The 25,056-nt window shown below is 38.9% G+C and overlaps 1 protein-coding gene across 1 annotated transcript in view; it reads right to left on the minus strand.

The window, feature by feature from the left end:
- Window positions 1–25,056, minus strand: part of HECW2 (HECT, C2 and WW domain containing E3 ubiquitin protein ligase 2) — a 397,221-nt gene that overhangs the window by 80,265 nt on the left and 291,900 nt on the right. The window contains exon 14 of the mRNA XM_011952069.1: window positions 11,516–11,701. Within this exon, the coding sequence (XP_011807459.1) occupies window positions 11,516–11,701 (186 nt within the window). The remainder of the gene's footprint in view (window positions 1–11,515; window positions 11,702–25,056) is intronic.

Here is a 25,056-nt window from a genome sequence, read left to right on the forward strand (position 1 = left end):
CTCAACAAAAAAAAAAAAAAAAAAAAAAAAAGAAAAGAAAAAAAAAGCACATTCTTTTATAAAAATACTGAAGATTTGGGAGAAAAAAAAAATTGAGGGAAGCTAAAGACCCTAAAACCACAAACAGAAGATTTTAAAAATCCCATTGTAAATATGGATAAAGTACCAGGTTAAAAATTGAGAAGTGGGAGGCAACATAATGATTAAATGCTTGGAATTTGGAAAAAGACAAGCCTGGTTCTGAGCTCTAGTTTGCTACGTGCTAGTAATGCCACTTTGGGCAAACTAGTTAAAATTTTTAAATCTCAGTTTCTTTTCATGTTAAATGGGGATCATAACTACATTAAAGGAAGGTTAACTGAGATGGTTCATATGAATTTTTGAGCATGCTGCCTGTGACACCTCAAGTATGAGGTCCCATTATTATCACAAATAATAGTTTTCTTTTCTGAAACCATTTCCTAAGGATCACAATGTTTCTTGCTAAAAAGCCCATATACAAGGCTCAAAAAAAGGAGGACCAGTGAAAACTATGTTTGTTACCAGGCTCCTTGTAAGTATGTGTGGCCAAGACTAAGTTCTGACCAGTAAGATGTAAAACACGGTACTTCTGGGAAATCTCCTGATGAAAGACAGATGATCCTTCGTTCTGTTCTTCGCCTATCCTACTCTCTGAAACACAAATTTAATAGTGGAGCTCCAGTAGCCATACTGAACCATGGAGATTGTTGAGGAAGGAGTCAAACTCTGTAAAATACTTGAAGAGATTTATTCTGAGCCAAGCATGAGTGGCCAATGGCTTGTGACACAGCCCTCAAGAGATCCTGAGAATGTCTACCCAAGGTAGACTTGGTGTTACACATTTTAGAGAGGGCTAAGGCACCAAAAACACATGCAAGATATATGTTAGTTCAGTCTGGAAAGGCAAGACAACTGGAAGTAGGGGTGGGGGCGATTCTAGGTCATAGGGAGATTCAAAGATTTTCTGTTTGGCAGTTGGTTATTATCTAAAGATCTGGATGGAATCAATAGAAAGGAATGTCTGGGTTATGATGAAGGTTGTGGAGACCAAGGTTTTATCACACAGATGAAGCCTCCAGGTAGCAGGCTTCAGAGAGAAAAGGCTGTAAATATTTCTTATCAGACTCAAAGGGTCTGTTCTATCAGTCTTAAGGTCTCTGTTGGTGTTAACGCTGGTCAGCTGTGAGGTATATCCAACCCCCCCTACTTTCCATCATGGCCTGAACTAGCTTTTTTAGGTTAACTTTGGAATGTACTTGGCTGAGAGGAGGGGTGCATTCAGATGGCTGAGGGGCTTAGAATTTTATTTTTGGTTTACAAGATGAAGGATGGCTGAGCAAAAAGTTGGAAGGAGCGGTCGGGCATGGTGGCTCACATCTCTAATCCCAGCACTTTGGTAGGCCAAGGTGGGCGGATAACGAGGTCAGGAGATCGAGACCATCCTGGCTAACACGGTGAAATCTCGTCTCTACTAGAAATATACAAAAAATTAGCCAGGCGTTGTGGCGGGCACTTGTAGTCCCAGCTACTCGGGAGGCTGAGGCAGGAGAATGGTGTGAACCCAGAAGGCAGAGGTTGCAGTCAGCAGAGATCGTGCCACTGTACTCCAGCCTGGGTGACAGAGCAAGACTCCATCTCAAAAAAAAAAAAAAAAAAAAAAATAGTTGGAAGGAGCTGGGGCTCTCACAACATGATGAACTCCCTGGTCAACCCCAGACTGCCTACCTCTGAACATCTTTATGTGAGAGAATACACTTTTTTTTTTTTTTTTGAGATGGAGTCTTGCTCTGTTGCCCAGGCTGGAGTACAGTGGCACAATCTTGGCTCTCTGCAACCTCTGCCTCCCAGGTTCAAGTGACTCTCCTGCCTCAGCCTCCCAAGTAGCTAGAATTACAGGCACGCACCACCACACTACCACACCTAACTTTTTGTATTTTTAGTAGAGACAGGGTTTCACCATGTTGCCCAGGCTGGTGTTGAACTCCTGACCTCAGGTGATCCACCTGCCTCGGCCTCTCAAACTGTTGGGATTACAGGCGTGAGCCACCATGCCCGGCAAGAATACAATCTTGTACATTAAAATGTATATGGGTTTTGCACCACAATACAGTTAAATCAAATCCTACTGGAAACAGTGAAGTTTCCACACTGAAGAGGAAAGACAGTCTCTCTAAAAGAAAAATCAGAAAACACCATTATATGTAGGGATTTTCCCTATTTGGTGAATAGTGATATATCTATCATTCACCTTTAATACAGTTAGAATACAATTCCCAATTTAAGTAAAATGTACAGTTGGGAATTTATCAAGTTGGGATTTGAACCCATATTTCTGTCTGACCCCAAAGCCCAATGAGCAATACCTTTCCCCCCCACCTCTCTTCTTTTCATACATCATCTCCTTTTTTCCATTCTGCTTTCTGCCTACCATCTTTTCCTTTTTATGTTCTTCCCACTCCCCTCACACCTTATATCATACTTTATTTTAGGAAAACATTTCGGTATGTATTGAATGAGGCTGACAGTAACAGCCGCTCACAGTGCTTGGCCTCACCAGTTTCAACACTGCAAAATTTCAAGTGGAAAGACTGCTACTGATCCTAGACAGCATGCTCTGCATACTACGCCCATTTCTATTGCAAATCTGTTGGAAAGATGGCCATGGGTGGAAAATAGGTCCTATTTGTATCCCACAAGGGGCTCTATTTCAGAGTCAAATGGAATGTGTATATTGTTTACACATGCTTTTTATGTCTGCCAAGTACTTGCGGGAAAAGTCTTGATTAAGACCTCCATCAAAGCCACACAGCCAGGGCACTGACTGAATTTAGCACTTCTAAAGGAGCAATCCCTTGGTGTGAGTTTTGGCTCCGCTCTAGACCCACTGTGTGACCTTGGACACATTTCCTTAGAGCTTTGCTTTATTCACTTAAAGGAGATTACTCAGGTCACAGTTGAATTGTGAAAAATAGATTCTACTTTAAAACGAAGAGGAGAGCACGCAAAGTCCAAGCATGGCATTTCTATTTGTGACACACATATCAATTATGTCAGGAAAATGGATCACTTTCCCACAGGAAGTGCTACCTAGTTCAAGCCAGCAATGAAGCTGACCTAGTAAATTTGGATCACTTTATGTCACAATTTTTGAATAGCCTTCAATTATTTATGAAAGTATCTACCATGTATTAATAAATACTGTCTAGAGGAGAGTATGCTGAGAATGCAGACATGAAAAAAGAAATTGTATGGAAAAATAGATCTTTTTCACATTGGTCACTAGTAAAGCAAATTTTGAACAACATTGATTCCCTAATGCTAAGTTTCATTAAGGAAATTCACTCAAACTTTACAGTGCTGGGCCAACTAACAACTCAAAAACTGAAAGGAATGCAAATACACAAACTTGAATCTCATTTTTAAAAATGTCTACCCTTTCACTGCTTCAGGGCATAGTCAGAGTCAAGAAATATGGGCTAGTTGGAGCCAAGTGGTATTTTAGTGAAGCCAAACAAAATACAATTTTTTCTTTACACAATTCTTTCTTTCTTTCTTTTTTTTTTTTTTAAAACAACAAACTCCTATTATTTTAAGAAAAGAAAAAGCCATCACTATTTATGAAGAAATACCAATCTCAGGCTCAACAAATCTAAGTTAAAGAAGTTTGAAATTGTTTCCAGTTACTATTTTGCCACTAAGGAATACATATTAAAAGGCTATATAAACAAAATAAAACAAAAAGTGCTTGTAACTATGCTACAGAAAGACAGAACATCTGATCTTCCATTTCTCTTTCTGTAAACAGTTATGGAAACAGTGAAAGGACAATAATTGATAAGCCAGAAGCACTATGTATTGTATCTGTTCTAAATTCTGGTTTCTTAGCCTACAAAGTCTTAGAAGTGCTCAAATAAAGGCTCATTGTAATCTACTTTCATTTTCTAAAGATTGTATTTACTTACCCATTCTCTTCCTTCCAACTTATAACTCTCTTCTCAGGTCCTGGCTCCTTCCTCCAAGATTCTTCCAGTTACAAGGAATAAACAAGCTATTATTTTCTCTACATTATACCTTAGACAAAGTCTGTCACAAATAGTGGAGATGAAAAGGGCTGAATGATACAGTTTATCCTCAGTAAAAAATCGTCATGCTAACTTGGTTCTTTTGAAGGAATCAGTAGTCCCAATTATTTCATGACATCTGTATAAGTCACAAAAACGGTTATAGAAAAGTATTACGTTTAACTGCTATGACTGTAGCTCTAAAGGTGCTAGGAGAGGAAACAGGGATTTGTGGTACTTGGGCCAGAGTCCTGAAAACAGACGATTAGTAGATGTGGACAAATATAATATAAGTACAACACTTTGATGTAAAATGTTAGCTAAGGGAGTGGCATTTTATGTGTTGGGAGTGACAGTATTTAGGTATTCAACCTAACGTAAAAGGGGAGCCAGTGGTATGTTGGAGATAGCTTGTACCAGCTTGTGAAAGCTAACTATAATTTTAAGAAATTCTGTGAGCAGGTTGATGTGATGCTGACAGCATGTAATTGACCATGTTGGAAGAATTTACACCATGAAAATTGGCAAGTGCTACAAATCAGCCCACCTCTCCGAACCTGTCCCAGAGAGCAGATTGTTCAACATTTCCCAGCTTACAGCTGTGGAAGACTGGGAACACAGTTATCCAAATTATCACATTTCAGGTGGAGTAGAAGGGAATTACCATGAAATGTTGAAATCATTATATATATATATATATATATACACACACACACACACATACATACATACATATATATATATGTATATAATCCATGCAGGTCGTAAAGACAACTGTTAAAAAAGAAAAGGCAAAGGCCATCTCTGTACTTAGGTAATTCCTTCAAGATTCCATGAGTCTACCATTTTACTCAGAAATTTATTCATAAAACTGATCTCTGCTCTATTCTCTCATTCAAAAAGGTACATAACCCCTAGACAGTTTATTTTTGCCATTTGTCTTCTATGTATACTTATGCATTAATTTTTTCTAACATATTTTTACCTTTTAAAATAGACAAGAGGTCCTTAAAAACCAAGTGCTGGGCCAGGACGCAGTGGCTCAAGCCTGTAATCCCAGCATTTTGGGAGGCCGAGACGGGTGGATCATGAGGTCAGGAGATCGACACCATCCTGGCTAACACGGTGAAACCCCGTCTCTACTAAAAAATACAAAAAACTAGCCGGGCGAGGTGGCGGGCGCCTGTGGTCCCAGCTACTCGGGAGGCTGAGGCAGGAGAACGGCGTGAACCCGAAAGGCGGAGCTTACAGTGAGCTGAGATCCGGCCACTGCACTCCAGCCCGGGCGACAGAGCGAGACTCCACCTCAAAAAAAAAAAAAAAAAAAAAAAAAAACAAGTGCTATCTATCAATTTATAGTTTAATTCCATCAACATCTAGATTGCTGCATAACTTAAGGTAATTAAACCAGGTGCCCACCACAAGAGGTATTGGTTGTTTCCAAGCAATTAAAAATGTGTCACAAAAGTAACAAATGTGGTGGTCAAGTAGACAACGTATTTTTCAAAATGTAGCACTTATCTTGCTAAGAGATTTTTGAAATTATAGTAAGTTGTGGCCTCCAAATATTAAGTTGCACTTTACTCAATGAGCTAAATAGGACTTGACCCAGTAAATACTTGCCATGGGTTTCATGCAAGATTGAAACCAGGGTCTAGGTCATTACTGAAACAACTGTAGCCACACAGGCTATTAGGGTCTGGTAAAATGAGAATTCTCCAATCGGCTCAGCCTGTGGTAATTTCTACCATACAAATATTTGTTCTGTTCTAAAATCTGTCCTTGTGACCATAGTTGCTATTTGCTGTGGTTCTCAAAGTTGAGCATTTGGACCATTCTGATACTTAACCTGCCAATCTGACACCCAAAGTCAAAACCTCTAGAGTTACAAAGCTTGGACATAGAAATGGAAGACAATTTAGCTGGGAGATATTGTAACACATGATTTCTGTAGGAAAAAACACAAGAAACTATGGGAAAGATATTTCACTTTAATTAAGAAGATGGTTCCCATTATACATTTTTATTTTTTAAAATCCCATGACATGTATGATATGTCACTTATAAAGTTCAAAGTTTCTTTGCATCTCGATTTAGGCCCAAAGAGAATAATGTGGGGAAAAAACCCTGAGTTAATATTGTTTGAGAGTCTAAAGCAAAGAGGCAGGGGGAAATAGTCCATACTTAACATCTTAAAGGGCATTTTTTAAAAAACAGAGACTTTTTGGCCGGGGGCGATGCCTCATACCTGTAATCCCAGCACTTTGGGAGGCCAAGGCGGGTGGATCACAAGGTCAGGAGATCGAGATCATCCTGACTAACACAGTGAAACCCCGTCTCTACAAAAAATACAAAAAATTAGCCAGGCGTGGTGGCGGGTGCCTGTAGTCCCAGCTAGTTGGGAGGCTGAGGCAGGAGAATGGCGTGAACCTGGGAGGTGGAGCATGCAGTGAGCCTGTGCCACTGCACTCCAGCCTGGGTGACAGAGCAAGACTCCATCTCAACAAAAAAAAAAAAAAAAAAAAAAAGAAGAAAAAGACTTTTTTTCCCCCAAAATTAAATCAAATAAGCCCATTATGTAAACTTGAGAAATAACAACTTTCACAGTTTTGTTTACTCATTATCCAAGTCATTTTGTAGCATTCTCTCAGTTTAACTCTCTGCAGTGTAGTATCTACTGATTTCATTCAATTGCTATGTTTCTCCTGAAATTCACTCATTATTTCTTCACAGGAACCAGAAATACCCACCTGGTGCTTTCCTGTCTCTGTGCCTTTACTTTGGGTGTTTTCCCCACTCCATTCCTATTTTTTCTCTCCTCCAAAATCTCTTTTAACCAAACTTCAACCCCTCATTTAAAGCTCACCTCAAATACTGCTGTTACTATGAAAACTTTCCAGGTATCTCATGCCAGAAATAAGTCATTCAACAGTGGACCCTTGCATAGCACAAACCAGTCCTAAGGCACACATTCTTTTATAATTAAAAGAAGAGGCATTTAGGGTAAAAGAGCAATGTTTAGGAAAGGAATGGTTAGTGGCTTTACACAGGAAGTACATGATTTTGTGCCAAAGTGTGGATCTGATGTCAGTTCCAGTTCTAAGTTATTTGGCTTTCAAGAATGTTTCTAAAACCTTACTTTCATGATCATGGCTGATGGGAATACAACCACCAGAGTAGATGTCCACTGGTACAGCAAGAGAACAAATCCACTGAGACACCACAGTATCAGAGCACTCATCGTAGAGAAACAGAGAACATTGCACGTCATTATACAGGTGTAAGGCAGGAGCAAACAGCCCAGGCCAGACGATCCTACAGCGATCAAGAACGACGTGGACAGAAAAGAACTGTAACACCAAAAAGAAACCCTGCTGTGAAAATGCCAGACCACCATGGTTAAGGGAGACCAGCAGTTCCTTAAGAGGAAGAATAGGACGCTGACATGAGTCCTACAGTATATCCCTTTTACATCATCATGTATTTCCTATAAGAGTAAGGATTCGTCAATTAACAAATCTGTATCATTTTCACGAAATGCCAAACTGATGAAACTTTTTAGTTACTGTTCTATATAGATCCCTGCTTCTACCTCTAAATTTCAGTAAATTATGAACGATAATAATACCTACCTTATAAATTATCAGGAGGCTGCCACAGCATCCTGCCAAACCCTTACTATCTTCATTATAATTGCTGAAGATATCCCTTCTCCCCCCTTACTGGTGAGAGGCAGGAGAAGAGCACGGACTCTGGAGCTGGACTGCCTGGGTTCAAATCCAATTCCACCACTTATTAATTGTGGGACCTTGGTCAATTCACTTAATCACGCTGTGCCTCAGTTTCCTCTTCTATATAATGTCAATAAAAATAGCACCTATCCCTGGGCAGCTGTGAGCACTAAATGAACTAGTGTCTGGCCCAGGGGCAATGCTACACACTCCAGAATGCTACATTAAGTGGTAAATTTTTATCATTGTTAGCACAATGGTGCACACGTCAGAAGTGTTGCTGAATGACTAAATAAGTGAAAACACGAAAGGAAGATGTTACACTAGAGAAGAGAAGATGGAGGCAAATTTCAGCCTGAGAACATTCCTGTTAAGCATCATTTCCTTTCATGTAGATGAGGACATGGACATCCTGTTCCATGTCAACTCTAAAAATCAGTTATCACTGTGGGAAAATAACTTCATAATAGTTAATAGCTTTTGATGTTGCATTACACGAAAAATGTTTTCTCCGTTCAAATGTTCTAGAAGCACAGCAACTCATTTTTAAAAGGGGTTAGCCAGGCAGGGTGGCACGTGCCTATAGTTCCAGCTACTTGGGAGGCTGAAGTGGGAGGAGTGCTTGAGCCCAGGAGTTCTGGACTACAGTGTGCTATGCCAATCAGGTGTCCACACTAAGTTCTCCATCAATATGGTGACCTCCTAGGAGTTGGAGATCACCAGGTTGCCTAAGGTGGGAGGAAACAGCCCCGGTTGGAAATGGCACAGGTTGAAACTCCCATGCTGATCAGTAGTGGGATCATGTCTGTGAATAGGCACTGTACTCCAGCCTGGGCAACACAGCAAGATCCTGTCTCTTAAAATAAATATTATTAAATTCAATTAAAAGGGGCTAAAATTCTGGGGTTGAAAGAAAACCTATTAGCTGCCTATTCATAAGACAGGAGACAGGACTCCTAACATGCTGCCCAAAGCAGAGTCGCCAAATAGAGACCAAGCGCCAGCCTTCCTGAATGTTCCTTTACGTTATTTTAATCTACTGGAAGCTGGTCACTTGGAAAGAAACTTACATGGGAGAATCACACAGCGGTAAACTTGCTTTAGTTAAGGTATCCAGCTTAGCTAAAAATCTTATTAAAGTCTTAATGCATGACAGAGAGAGATCAGGCTAAAGTGATAAGCTTTTGGGTCTGTCTACTCATCTGTCTTGTCCACAAGGCAGGGGTCCTTCAAGTCTTTCACCCCAAACAGCATTCTAATGTAAAAGCCAGCAGCAGATTGTGAGGTCAGCTCTCTACCAGCCTACACTCAGGGTTCTGTACAATGCCAACTTCAAGTTGTAACACCCAGATTAGTAAAAACATCCCCAGAGAATAGGATGTTTGGGATAGTCATGTCATGAACATTGTTGAGATAATGTTTACTCCTGTTTAACCACCAAAACTTTTGTAAAAGCTATGAGACAGAACTCGTTCTTAAGAATACATTGCAATTCCTCTTCAATAGTATCCTAAATGTAATTGAAACTTTTTTCAAGGTCCAGGGGTTAGTAAAAGAACCTCTCTCCTAAAGTGTGTCTGGCAAGTTATGACTGGCAAGAAGGGACCAACCCCTGCCGTAACAAGTTAAATCTCAACACAGAGCAGAAACAGATGCAGCATTATCCATTATCTTAACTTGGGTTTTCCCTGGACCTCTGACTCTCTAATGAACACAGCTCCCTCATTCATGATTTCAGGTAAAATCTTGTCAGAGCTCAAAACAGATGAATTCTTGTTGTGCTACTACTCTTTACTACCCAGGTATAATACTATCAGTATTTTTCAAAGTCCTTACTTGGACCATCTATGCCCTTCCATCCAACAGAACAGTTACAGACATTGAGCTCTCAGGCCGTTGAAACAAATGCAGTACCAGCAAAGCCGTATCTTCCCCTGGTGTCCCCGCTTCCAGCGTAGTGCTCTGGAAAGGCTTCTCTGTCATGCCCATTTGACTCTAATTCAGTGTCATTTTATCTGTGGTCCAGGGACATAATCACAAGCCCAATTCTCTTTCATCTCTCCTAAACTTCGTGCTTGCCACTTCTAATCTTCTCTTGGCTGGGAATTAGAGGTTTATTAAAAACATTTGCAGAATGAGAGTTCGAGGGCTCCTCCCACGCATTAAAATACATGCATTTTGTGACAACCGTTTTGGCTGCTCATAGGTTCTCAGGTAATATTGCTGGAAGCTGAATTCAGGATAAGTAAGAGGCTACTGTGGTAAAGTTCCCTCTGCTAGAGGGACCTTTGGAGGGAGGATGGCATTTACTGAATACTTTACGTGCTCCATTTGCCTTGAATATTCTTATACTTTACTCCTTACTTCTTTCAGGTATCTGCTCACCTATAGCCTTATCTGTGACACCTTTCCCAACCACCCTCTATGAAATAACATTCTCCATTCCTGTCTTTCACTAGACCTCATTTGTTGCTTTATTTTTAATCACAGCGTTAATCAGCTCTTGGCATACAAAGAATAGTATGTTTGTTTATTTGTCTATTGCCTGTCTCTGAGACATGAATGCTGCATTCATGAGAATGGCAGTTCCACAAAGTAGTTGGCTTATCTGTTTTGCTTAGGTACTCAATAAATATTTGTTGAACAAACACTCCAAGGGTTGTTAAATACATTAAATATCATGCCATTTTAATTTTCCCTACCCTTCAAGTCACATATTCCCAGACTTTTTATAGACAGAGAAACTGAAGTTGGTTACTCAATACTTGGAGAGCATAATGTCATGGTTAAGAGCATGGTTCCTGGAACCAGCCTGGCTGGCCTACAATGTGGCTCAGCCACTGCCTGTCTCTATGATGTCAGGCAAGTCACTGAACCATTCTGGACATGGAGCTGCTTATCTGTAAATGGCAATAATGATAGTACTGCTTTATCAAAGTTGTGGTGAGGGCCTTCTATCTATAAAGAGCTTAAACAGTTCATGGTTCATAGCAGGTACTACATAAGAGTTACATAAATAAAAATTAAATCTTAGCTGAGGGTCACCTTATAACAAGCACTAACTTTCTCATTTTGATTTCTTACTCATAGAATGACTTCCTGATCGTAACCAGGCTTTCCGGTTCATCCATCTACAGAGGTAGCTATTCTGGCCTGTGTTGCACAGTTACATATTTCTTGTCATAAATTAATCAATCAGTGAGTTTTGGTTAATGTGGTAACAAAATCACGGTTCTGAACCAGTAAGACTGAGGCCCAAGCCCAGACAGTGTCACAAAGACACACCTCATGCAGTTGCTTGGTTAGTGACCTCCTAGCCACCTTCTCCAAATAATACCACAACTTTTTATTCAAATATCTACAACACAAGCTGAGTCACTAGGGAGAAGGAAGCACTGCCTGAGAACCCTTTTCTCTAATCAGCAGAGCATGGAGAGAGATGACAGGCAGGAGAGTTTCCAAGGAGAAGCGAATGCTTTGTCAGCCTCACAGCCCTCCTTCCGCTCCCTCCATGACTTTAGAATGGCACAGTCACTGTTTGTGGTCACAAACAACCTGCTGTCCAGGTTTCACTTGAACAGAAGGTGGAATGTTTCACCTCACAAAGAGCCTTGGCCCTCACTTGAAGGGTAGAGCCAAGTGCCGAAGCCACAAGCAGCCCACAGGCATTCGGCACTCCCTGAGGCATCTCCCTTGTGTTACCTTGCCCTGGTGATCATGTTTCATTTCCCATCCCCGCGGCAGCTCTAGCTGTTTGTTTGCGAACATGTTGAGGAATCCCACAAGGTCCCGGTTATGCTGGTAGCGTTCAAAGTGGTGGGTGTCCCGCCGGACTTTGGTGATCATGTGCTTCAAACACGTGTTGTTTGTAAACATGCGGTAGGCACTCTAAAGAAAAGAATGGAGAACCCATGTTAACCCACTTGTGACATGCAGAAGCACCAGAAATACTACACATGGGTATGGCTAATCTTCCAATAAGTAATGAAATGCATATATAGGCTTCGACAGAATTCTAGACCCATGTATGGAAACAGCAGACAGAGCAAAATATCTTGAACAAAAGAAAACATAAAGACCACAGAAGGTAAGGCAGTCTCCACAGCTGGTGTCTAGGTCTCTTCTTTTAAATTTTTATTTGTATTTGAAGTTCTGGGGTACATGTGCAAGATGTGCAGGTTTGTTAAATAGGTAAATGTGTGCTATGGTGGTTTGCTGTACCAACCCATCATCCAGGTATCAAGCCCAGCATGCATTAGCTATTTTTTCCTAATGCTCTCCCTCCCCCAACCCCACTCCCCAACAGGTCCCAATGTGTGATGTTCCCCTCCCTGTGTCCACGTGTTCTCATTGTTCAGCTCCCACTTATAAGTGAGAACATGCGGTGTTTGGTTTTCTGTTCCTGCGTTAGTTTGCTGAGGATAATGGCTTCCAGTTCCATCCACGTTCCTGCAAAGGACATTATCTCATTCCTTTTCATGGCTGCATAGCATTCCATGGTGCATGGTGTATATATACTACATTTTCTTTATTTAGTCTATCATTGATGGATATTTGGGTTGATTCCATGTCTTTGCTATTGTGAATGATGCTGCAGTGAACATATATGTGCAGGTATCTTTGTAATAGAGTGATTTATATTCCTTTGGGTAAATACCCAGTAATGGGATTGCTGGGTCAAATGATATTTCTGGTTCTAAATCTTCAAGGAATTGCCACACTGTCTTCCACAATGGTTGAACTAATTTACTAAAGAACAAGCATGTTGTGGAGTCTCACTACACATGGGCCATTAAATCCTGAAGCTGGTTTTAGGAAAGAAACACACAGTCAAAATTACACCACACTGGAGATGAATATGCCACCTTACGTTACAGAGAGCCCTGACATAGCCAGTTTCTCCCCCAGTATTGGACTAGGTTATTGGCACTTTGAGTGAGTGCCAGATGACACAAGTAGTATATACTTTAGGGCCAAGTTGCATGGAAAAATGCTTGCCATATATTTCTATACTAGAAGGACATGCAATGGAATGAGCTGCTCTCACTGACCATCACACTCAACTGAGATCACAACAGACAGGTTTTAGAATCTCACCCTTCATAGAGGCATATAAGCTTGGTGAATGGAAAAGCAGGCTGAGGTGCCTAGGCTGTACATCTCATTCTTTTTTCTTTTTCTCTCTTTTTCCCTGTGCATATTTGGTTGGATGTATATAAATGAAATGCAAGTTTAAAAAAACTCCACTATACCACCACACAGAAAAGCGATTGTTTTGTCCAAAACCTTACAGTCTTCATTTCTATCTTTAAAGAAGATTCCACAAACTGATTATAAGCCATGATTGTCCACATATGAGTCAGTCAATAAATATTTATTGCATAATACCATGCACAAAACAGCAGAAGAGGAATAACTGTATGGCAGCTGTTTCCTTGAATCATCAGAGGGAATATGATATTCATGAAACTGACCAGGCCGTGAATGATCTATCCTGGAACTGTATTCTTCTCAGATTGATTCAAAGGGCTTTGGATTCCTTTTATCTTTAGTGTCTCAGGGACACTAGACTGAGTCTGGAGGTCTTCCAGCTTTATGTGTTCTGTTATCTATTTTAGTCTACATTGTATGGGTTCTGTTATCTATTTTAGTCTAAACTTTATGGGTTCTGTTATCTATTTTAGTCTAAGACAGCCCAAGGCAAACCACAAGAACTCTAAAGTCTCTGGAAATGATTTCATTTTAATAAACATTTATTGTCTTTGCTGTGCCCAGTACTGTGGTCATTATTAGGGATCAAAAGAGGAATGAGTATGAAGACAGTCAACAGTACTCCAGTCTTTCTAGGATCCCTCAAGATGTGTCATGTCCAGGTCAAAGCATTTATTGCTGATGTGAGTCCCTCTAGAGCTTTCTTCCCTTTGACACAGCAACTGGCAATGTTTGAACAGGGATGCTCTCCAGTCTGGCTCCCTGGGTCCCTGAGTGACCACAGGGACCCTGATAACCTGACTTGGAATGAGAAGTAATCCTTTGTTAGCTTAAGCCATGGAGATTTGTTGGTCGTTATTACTGAAGTACAACTTAAACTATTCTGATTGATTCACCATCATTAAATACTTGTTTCCTACCAAAACAAATTAAAGACGAAAGGAAGGGAGGAGGAAGGGAAAAAGAAAGAAGACCACGATGAACCATCCTTGAATTTTAGTTCCTCAGTACACTTGAGTATAAAGTACTTTGGAGTCATATTTCAACAGACAGTCTAAATGAGAGGAGGTTTTGATGGCTGTGAGCAGTTGTGTGGTTCAGAGCAGAGAGTACTGTCAATGCAGGCAGGCCTATGCAGGGGCTCTGGGCAATTAGAGAGCATGAGAGAACAGGAAAGTGATACCATGAAAGCAGAGAAGGAAATAACAGAAGTTGGGCAATGTCAGAAAAAAACCTAACTTCAGCTAAGTAATAGTTTTGCCTCTATTGGCTGACTTGCTTTGAGTGTTAAAAATACAATCAGCAAGGCAACTGTTTTCTACATTTGGCTCAGTGTTGCTGATATATTTTCACATAAGTCATTGCAAGTTAGAGTCCTGAGACCACACTAGTTTGTGTAGGGATCATAGTGAGCTTTCAGGTCTAACTACCTAAGAGTAAAACAAATATTAAATCTCTTCAGGGACAAATTATTTGGGGGATAATCCTGTTGGATAAATCATTACATTAACCGTTGTTCTAAATAGGTACACCTTTTTGTCGCCTTCACTGCTCCCTCTTCTCACTAAAATAAGTAAATAGGCCACATTCTGATTTCTTATCTAGAGCACCAGAAATGCTCCTCACTTTGTTACAAAGGAACTTCATTAGGGCAAGAAGTAGTGGCAATTAAGTTAAGAAACCCATCCCAACCTCAGGTTTGAAGTAATTCCCTGGGGCTGAATAGCTCTTTAAGCACAGAAATCTTAATGCTGGTCTTATAATTAATTATGCCCTTTCATCCTCCTTTCCACTCAATGAAACATGTAATATGGTGCCAAACACATCTGATCTTTGCAAAGAGCATCTACCAAAGTAATTCAAAGCAAGAAAGATTTCTCTCAGTAACTAGTAAACAACCTTTAGATCCACAGTCTTTTCAAGTCTGAATAGTGAGTACATGACTGTTAGGGTCTACACAAAACACTTAAGCCAAACAGGAACACACTTCTAGACTACTATGTTTCTATAAAACAAACAAACAAACAAAAAAAAACAAAACTATGTTCGAATAAGTGCATATATATGTTTATGCAAAAACTGCATGTGTATAGATATGTATATATAGTTTTTATGTGTGTTGTATATATATATAGATCTACAGTTTGGGAAGGATATTTATACTCCATATAGAACTACAGTGCTGATTATAGTCTCAGCTCTGTCACATATAGAGACAAAGAAAACTACTTAATCTCTGTCTCAATTTGCTTAACTGTAATATGGGGTAATAATAACTCCCTTGCTTTCTCCATAGGCACGTGAGATTCAGATCCAGTTGGACAAAGGATGGTAAAGTAATTTGAAAAGGTCAAAATCACTTACGAATGCAGGTTATAAGTAAATAAAAATATATAGGGGATTATATCTATCATACCTGTGTTATAACAGATAAAGAGAGTGGCAAAAACGTTCACCACTTTTAGTCTTTAAAGATCTTGCGCCAGCTAAGCTTCATTAGTTACGTGCTAAGCCATGTGCTAAGCCCTGTGCTAAACCCTGAGGATACAGAGGTGAGCAAGGCCTGATCATTCAAAAGGATGAAGAGGAAGAATTATAGGAAGAATTATAGGGGGAGGTGGAAGGAAGAGATTTCACTGGAGGCAGAAAGAGTTGGAAAAACAAAGGCCACGACAGTGGTGAAAATACTGAAACACACTGACAGAATGAGAAGAGGTAAGAATGGGAGCAGTCCAAAGAGCCAAAACCACTAAACAGATAGAATTAGGTTGACAAGAGTTTAGTCTTCATGGAAGCTGATGTTGACAAAGCTGTGGGTTAAGAGAGAAGAGGCATCTTTATTCTCCTGGGGTTTAGTGGTTCTAACTAGGTGAGGATCCTTTTCCATGTTTGTTTGTTTGCTTGCTTATCTTATACAAAAAGATGCAGTAAATGAATCTGATATTTTACCTGAAACAAAAGTAGATTAGAGAAGAACCCATGATACCTATTTCATAACAGTCTCATGATAATGAACAGAATTCACCTGGGAAGCTGCTGCACGTGGAATCGAGCACTTAAGAATTGGTAATTGTTAACAGTAGACAAAGCCCCTTTAAATGCTCTCTAAAGGAAACAACACTTTGTTTTCCTTTGACATAACGTAAATATTCTTTTTAGTTATTCTTTCTCAATTCTAAAAATCCCTGTTCCAAATTCCCTCCTGGTTGTTTCTCATCTTCCTAGCAAGAAATAAACACTTGATGGTTGAGTGAATGATCAACTGAATTTCTCGAGTGGAATTTTGTTAAATAACACTCCTTAGAACTTAAATGTGTTTTTGTTTGGTTACATGTTTGTTTGAGGTTGTACAAGTAAATGTCATTGCCATTTGGCAGCAGAATAAGAAAATTATATGCAAACACTCAGTTCTTATCAACTACAATGCAAATAATAATCAATCCCCTCTCCTTTTTTTGCAGGTTTTCCTCAGTGTTATGATGACCAAATGTCCTAGATTACCTGGCCCAGTCCTAATCTCACCTAATTCTGTTCTCTTCGATAACATAGTTAAGTACATTACTGATAAATAAAGTCTTTCTTTCATATTTCAGAAAGCCTTCATCAAGAATAGGCGTTCTGAATTCAGGTCTGGAAAAGCACATCACCGAATCTACCGCAAACGTCTCTCATATTCACAAGGGAGCAGATTTGCGCACTTGTATACATTATTCACTAAAAAAATTTAATATACACAAAATTAAGAAAAGTCTGCATAATAGGTATGCAGAGATATGAAAACAGTCCTGTTTTATACAGTTTATCTTCATAATATTTTTAATTTTACAGGATTTACATTGTTTTCATCTAGCTAGAGTAAAATGGAAGAGAACTGTAACATTAAAAAAACTAACTACAAATCATCAATTCCTCTATTTTGCAATAGCAGGAATTCCTGAGTTTTAAGAATATACTTGTGGATTTTGGAACAGTATTTTTCTTCATTAAGTACTAAGAAACTAAAATGATAGAATTAATGTATTTTTAGAGCTCATTAAAAGCCACAGTAGTAACTACTTGGCATGTATGTTGGAAAATTATTCAGTTGAATATAATGAAATATATTTATGTATAACATTAATTAGACAAATACAGGCACATGAGCTATAAAAGACATGGCATTAATAACTAAATCTTGAATTAACAAGAGAAATTGTTTGTCAGAACAATTTTGAAAGAAATCTGATCACAACCATTAGAGGGCAGTAGAATAATTCCTAAAGCAACCACAATGCAAAAAAAGAAAGAAAAAACCCACAAAATTTTCTTTCTCAAGTTTTACTTTATTGTTATGACAACCATATATTTATTTAACACTTTTCTTTCCAATAAGGATTACTAGGTATTACAACTACACGTAATCTGTTTTTCATGACTTTCTGTCAACATAAACTGATACCTTCAAGTCATGAAAAAAAAGGTTAGGAAAATTATTAAATTCATTCCTTTTGCATATTGAACATTTTCAATAATACGAACAGGGAATTCACTGAAAGAGGTGTAGATCAGAAACAATTCAAGCAAAGAACCCTAGACAATAAATCTTAAAATACAGAAATCAAATAAAAGTTTATTTTATAACAGTTTCTGTTAATCTAGGAAAAAAGAAAACATTCCAGCAAATAATGCCCTTTAGAAAAAATTGTCTGAGTTATCTCCATTAATTCATACCTTGAGACCTCTAGCAAGACAAATCCAGCTACTTCAATATCTGCCATATATGTCAGGAAAATAATACTTCTTAAACTCGCAGAATTTAAGTCTTATAGAAATGTACAAATGCACAGCATGGATCATCTTTTTAGTTAATACGAATGCAGTTCAGTAAGAGGAAGAAAAAAATTAAAATGCTTTAGAAATAATACTTTGAAAACAAGATAGGCTATCCAGCAAAATAAATTCTAAAATCATGCTCAACTAAAGAAAAAGGAAACATGACAAAAACATGAAAACAAAATAAATTAAAAAAAAAAAAAAACAAAACAGCCTGTAAGCTGCTTAGTATTTTCATACTGTTAAAACATGTTAGTTGTCAAAAGTCCAAGAGAGTTATAGTTGTGACAAACAAGGTAAGGGCATTTAATGCAAAATCTCTTTATCCTAGGAGTTCCCAGACTACAGGCCCTAGAACAATTGTATTAGAATCACTTAAGGGGCCTAAAACAAAACAAAACAAAACAAAACAAAAACAGACTGCTGGGACCCACTCCAGACCTACTGAACCGGAATCTCTAAGGTTTGGGTACCAAGAATATGCATTTTATTTTTTGAACTCACCAAGTTTAAAAACCACAGCCTTGGGCCGGGCGCAGTGACTCACGCCTGTAATCCCAGCACTTTGGGAGGCCGAGGTGGGTGGATCACGAGGTCAGGAGATCCGAGACCATCCTGGCTAACACAGTGAAACCCCGTCTCTACTAAAAATACAAAAAAGTAGCTGGGCATGGTGACGGGCACCTGTGGTCCCAGCTACCCTGCAAGCTGCGACAGGAGAATGGCATGAACCCGGGAGATGGAGCTTGCAGTGAGCTGAGATTGCGCCACCGCACTCCAGCCTGGGCGACAGAGCGAGATTCCATCTCAAAAAAAAAAAAAAAAAATTTCCACAGCCTTATACTACAACTCAATGACTATTAATCCAGTCTCTACTTAAAACACTGCAGTGATGAAGAACTTGTATGAAAGAAGGCAGCCCAAAGAGAGAAGTTAGAATTCTGCGCTTCATGATGTCATTGGTGGTTTGACATTGACCATAGTGGGCGTATTAACACTACAGAAATCAGGAAATGCAATACCAGGGCTTAATTTATTGTTCTGTGGGCTGTCTAGACTACAGGTGGGCAACCTACGGCCCAATGGCTACCTGTCTGTGTTTATAAAAAAAAGTTTCATTGGAACACAGCCAGGGCCATTTGCTTTATGTTGTCTTTGGGCCAAAAGCCTAAAATATTTGCTCTCTGGCCCTTTACAGAAAAAGTTTACCGCCTTTTTTTCTACTTAAGGTCCAGACTTAAGAAATTAATGGAGAAAAATTAAAATGCAGATGAAACTTCAAATTGTGCTGTTACATTGCAAATAGCACAAACACACATAAAATGAAGAAATGTAAGTCTAGTATGCAAAAACTATTGACAAAGGAATATGAAACTCCAACATGTCTCCCTTGTTACACTGTTGTCTTTGCTTGTTAATGCAAATGAAAATATTCTTGTTGGAACTATACTTGTTCTTCAATTACCACTGTAGGCACCAAAATCAACAAACCATTCAGTGTCTCTTTTACTATTGTTTGTAAATTATAGATATCTATATCTATACATACATATATAGATATATCTCTATATATATCTCACATGCATATATTTATACATATACATACATGTGTGTATAAACACAAACTACATACACACAAATATGCACACACTTTTTTTCCTCCAGAAAACTGATGAACACTGCCGTGCAATCAGTTGCTCTTTTTTTCTTCAACTTTTAAGTTCAGGGGTATGTGTGCAGGTTGTGCAGGTTTGTTACATAGATAAACGTGTGCCATGGTGGTTTGCGGCACAGATCACCCTATCACCTAGGTATTAGGCCCAGCATCCATTAGCTATTATCCCTGATGCTCATCCTCTTCCTACCCCACCCCTGACAGGCACCACTGTGTGTTGTTCCTCGCCATGTGTCCATGGGTTCTCATCATTCAGCTCCCACTTATAAGTGAGAACATGTGGTGTTTGGTTTTCAGTTTGTGTTTTAGTTTGCTGAGAATAATAGCTTCCAACTCCATCCATGTCCCTGGAAAGGACATGATCACATTCCTTTTTATGACTGTATAGTATTCTGTGGTGTATATGTACCACATTTTCCTTATCCAGTCTATCATTGACAGGCATTTAGGTTGATTCCAGGTCTTTGATACTGTGAATAGTGCCGCAATGAACATACATGTTCATGTGTCTTTATAATATAATGATTTATATTCCTTTAGTTATATAACCAGTAATGGGATTGCTGTGTCAAACGGTATTTCTGGTTCTAGATCTTTGGGGAATCGCCACACTGTCTTTCACAATGGTTGAACTAATTTATACTCCCACCGACAGTGTAGAAGCATTTCTTTATCTCTGTAACTTTGCCAGCATCTGTTGTGTTCTTACTTTTTCATAATGGCCATTTTGACTGGCATGAGATGACATCTCATTGTGGTTTTGATTTGCATTTCTGTAATGATCAGTGATGTTGAGCTTTTTTTCATATGTTTTTTGGTCACAGGTATGTCTTCTTTTGAGAAATGTCTATTCATATCCTCTGCCCACTTTTTAATCAGGTTTTTTTTTCTTGTAAATTTGTTTAAGTTCTTTGTAGACTTTGGATATTAGACCTCTGTCACATGGACAGACTGTGAAATTTTTCTCCCACTCTGTAGGTTGTCTGTTCACTCTGATGACAGTTTCTTTTGCTGTGTAGAAGCTCTTTGGTTTAATTAGATCCCACTTGTCAATTTTTGCTTTTGTTGCAATTGCTTTTGGCACTTTTGTCATGAAATCTTTGCCTGTGCCTATGCCCTGAATAGTATTGCCTAGATTTTTTTTCTAGGGTTTTTATAGCTTTCAGTTTTACATTTAAGTCTTTAACCCATCTTGAGTTAATTTTTGTATATAATGTAAGGAAAGGGTCCAGTTTCAATTTTCTGCATATGGCTAGCCAGTTCTCCCAGAACCATTTATTAAATAAGGAATCAATCCTTTCCCCATTGCCTGTTTTTGTCAGGTTTGTTGAAGATCAAATGGTTATAGGTGTGCAGTCTTATTTCTGACTTTTCTATTCTGTTCCATTGGTGTATATGTCTGTTTTTGTACCAGTACCATGCTGTTCTGGTTACTAGTATAGTTAGAAGTTACTAGTAGAGGTTTAAGTCAGGAAGTGTGATGCCTCCAGCTTTGTTCTTGTTGTTTAGGATTGTCTTGACTCTTCAGGCTCTTTTTTGGTTCCATATGAATTTTAAAATAGTTTTTTTCTAATTCTGTGAAGAATGCCAATGGTAGTTTAATGGGAACAGCATTAAATCTATAAATTACTTTGGGTATTATGGCCATTTTCACGACATTATTCTTCCTATCCATGGGGATGGAATGTTTTTACTTTTGTTTGTATCTTCTCTGACTTCTTTTTGAGCAGTAGTTTGTAGTTCTCCTCGAAGAAGTCCTTCATTTCCCTTGTTAGCTGTATTACTAGGTATTTTATCCCTTTTGTAGCAACTGTGAATGGGAGTTCATTCATGATTTGGCTCTCTGATTGCCTGTTCGTGTATAGGAATGCTAGCAATTTTGCACATTGATTTCGTACTCTGAGACTGAAGTTGCTTATCAGCTTAAGGATCTTTTGGGCTGAGACTATGGGGTTTTCTAGACTTAGAATCATGTCATCTGCAAACAAAGTAATTTGATTTCCTTTCTTCTTAGTTGAATACCCTTTATTTCTTTCTCTTGCCTGATTGCCCTGGCCAGAACTTCCAATACTATGTTGAATAAGAGTGGTGACAGAGGCCATCCTTGCCTTGTGCTGGCTTTTAAGGGGAATGCTTTCAGCTTTTGCCCATTCAGCATGATATTGGCTGTTGGTTTGTCATATATGGCTCTTTTTACTTTGAGTTATGTTCCTTCAATACCTAGTTGATTGAGAGTTTTTAACATGAAGTGATGTTGAATTTTATCGAAGGCCTTTTCTGCATCTATTGAAATAATCATGTGGTTTCTGTCTTTAGTTCTGTTTATGTGATGAATCACATTTATTGATTTGCGTACGTTGCAAATGTACTAACCTTGCATCCTGGGGATGAAGTCAATTTGATCTTGGTGGATACCTTTTTTGATGTGCTGCTGGATTCCAGTATTTTATTGAGAATTTTTGTATCGATGCTCACCAAGGATATTAGCCTGAAGTTTTCTTTTTCTGTTATATCTCTGTCAGGTTTTAGTATCAAGATGATGCTGGCCTCACAGAATGAGTTACGGAGGAGTCCCTCCTTTTCAATTTTTTGGAGTCATTTCAGTAGAAATGGTACCAGCTCTTTTTTGTATCTCTAGTAGTATTCAGCTATGAATCCATCTAATCCCAGGCTTTTTTTGGTTGATAGACCATTTATAGCTGCCTTAATTTCAGAACTCATTATTGGTCTATTCACAGATTCAATTTCATCCTGGTTCAGTCTTGGGAGGGTGTATGTGTCCAGGAACTTATCTATTTCTTCTAGATTTTCTAGTTTATGTGCATAGAGGTGTTTATAGTATTCTCTGACACGGTTGTTTGTATTTCTGTGGGGTCAGTGGTAATCTGTCCCTTATCATTTCTGATTGTGTTTATTTGAGTCTTATCTCTTTTCTTCTTTATTAGTCTAGCTACAGTTGCTCCTTCTTGAAGTCTTTTTTTCTCCTATCCCGTATTCCAATCTATTAGCAAGAATGTCATCTCTGTCTTCAAAATATATCCAATATTTATCCACTTTGTCACCATCTCTACTGCTAACTGCATTAGCCCAAGCCACTTCCATGCCTTACCACGGGACTTTTTCACTTAGTCTCCCTGATGCCAATCTTGCCCTTGAAAACTCATTCTTTGCATAACAGCTAGAAGGAAATTTTAAAACTCTACATTATTCCCATATAGAAAACTCTTTCAGAATAAAGATCAAATGCCTTGCCAGATCATGCAAGCCCAACCTTCTGTAGCCCTGCTTGCTTCCCTGAGCATATTACGTACCACAGCAAACTCATTCCTACCCCTGAGTTTCTGCACTTCCTTGACAAGGCAGGTTCTGTTCTCAGACATTTACCTAATCGGCTTCTGGGCATTTTATGACAGCTTGAATGTGGCTCCATTGGAGAGGCCTTCCTGTCCACCTGATCTAAAATAGTGCCTCCTTGTGAGATTTTGAGATTTAAAAAAATAAAAATAAAATAGTGCCTCCTCCACCTCATCCCCAAGTAACTCTATCCCAGTGGTTGGTTTCAGTTGCCTCACACCACACCGCAGTACCTGCATTACCTTTTTTATTCACTAGTCTGTTATCTAGAACTCTGTCTTATTTACCACTAATTCCCAGAGTCTAGAATGTACCAAGCAAATCACAGGCATTTAATAAATACTGATTAAATGAAGGCATGAACAAATGAACAAAAAACAAAGAGGAGCTTGTGCCATCTGACTCCAAGTCTGAGGCTCTTCCTATTAAAGCATGATTTTTTTTCTGTGTTACAGTGACAGCTTAAATGTTAGCCCATTCAGCCCTGCATGAAAGCCTGTCACCTCCTAGAATTGTCCCATACATGAGTTTAGGTTTGTGTAACCTAGCTTCTGTATCCCTTCCCAGGCTCAAATCTGACTTTCACTAGTGTCCTATGTCCTCAATACACCAGCAACGCTGAATTGCTTACAATACTAATAATCCAGTTTTAGAACCTCTACAGTAATGATCAAGACAGACATTGCAGCTTCATGAATCAACTGTTTTGCAAATGATGCTCCTTCTACCTAGAGTACTCCTGCCCATCTTGTTTCTGGGGCAAGCTCCTAATCAGTCTTTAAAACTCATCTCAAATGCAAACCTGTCTATGGCTCCTTCCATGTTCCTTCCCTTTAGAGTTAATCGTCCACTCCAGCAGTGTATCTCCTATAGCCATCCATTATTGATTGCACTTGTAATTCTGGTTATGATATTATAATTACTCTCAAGTCTGGGGTGCCAGGGCCCACAGTTGCTGTCATCTCTGTATCCCTAGGTCTTAACTCAGTGCCTAGTACACAATCATCAACAAACTTGCTAAGCTGAGTGCTCAGTAAATCTAACCCCTCTCGCATAATATATGAGGATAGCTAGCATGTTATTTGTTGCTTACTCTCCTCCCCAGTCTTCTCTGCTCCAAGCTAAACCTGTAAACCAGGAGACAATGATGAGGAAAGCCAGGCAGATGTTTATACTTGTAAAGCAAAGCTGAAGAAGGCAGAAAAATATTAACATAAATAAATATGTATTAATAAATACTAATTACCTCACCACCAACTCCTGGTGATAGGACTATGTTGACTTTTGTTTTTCTCTATGATCTACTCTGTTTTTCTGAAAGCGTACGATATATCTTGTTAAATTCAGTATGTTCTCCTTCAATTCCTTTAACAAGTCCCTCATCTGAATTTTTCCAGTATTATTAATTATGTATTGTTCATTATTTATGTATTATTATTATTATTATTAATACTCAAGGTCAACTTCTTCAGTTTCTATTCTACCTATTTATCCACCAAATCTTGCCAACTCCCTGCCTGCGATTCCTCTCATGCTGAATCCTTTTTCTCTATTTTCTTATATCCTAGTCCAGGCTCCTAACAACACATGCCATGATGAATGGATTATATCCAGCTAGACTTCTATGGTCAATGTTCTCCTCATTCTAAATCACTTCATGTGCAGTTAAGATGACCTTCCTTTAATTATTATCTTCAGCAAGCCACTCCCTCAGCCCTCAGAGACTCATGGACTAATCCTTTAAATCCTCCTGTTATGGGTCTGATGTTTGTATCCCCCAAAGTTCATATGTTGAAACCTAATCACCAATATAATAGTATTAAGAGGTGGGGGCAGGAGGTGACCTAACAGGTAATTAGGAATTAATACCCTTATAAAAGAAGCTGAGAGCCCTCAGCCCATAGACCATATGAAGATGGAGGGAGAAGATGGCTATCTACACACAAGGAAATGGACTGTCATCAGACACCATACCTGCTAGTGCCTCAATCTTGGCCTTCGCAGCTCCAGAACCATGAGAAATAAATTTATCTTGCTTATAGGTCACCCAGCTTACAGTGCTTTGTTACAGCAGCCCAATGAACTCAAATGGTTTCTTTGGACTAAATGGGTTAAAGTGTTCAGTGCTCAACACAGAGCTCGGAACACACTAAGTGCTCTGGAAACATTGGCCATTATCATTCCTGCTATT

Source organism: Colobus angolensis, unplaced genomic scaffold (assembly GCF_000951035.1).
Source record: "Colobus angolensis palliatus isolate OR3802 unplaced genomic scaffold, Cang.pa_1.0 Scaffold330, whole genome shotgun sequence".
NCBI classification, from domain to species: Eukaryota; Metazoa; Chordata; class Mammalia; order Primates; family Cercopithecidae; genus Colobus; species Colobus angolensis.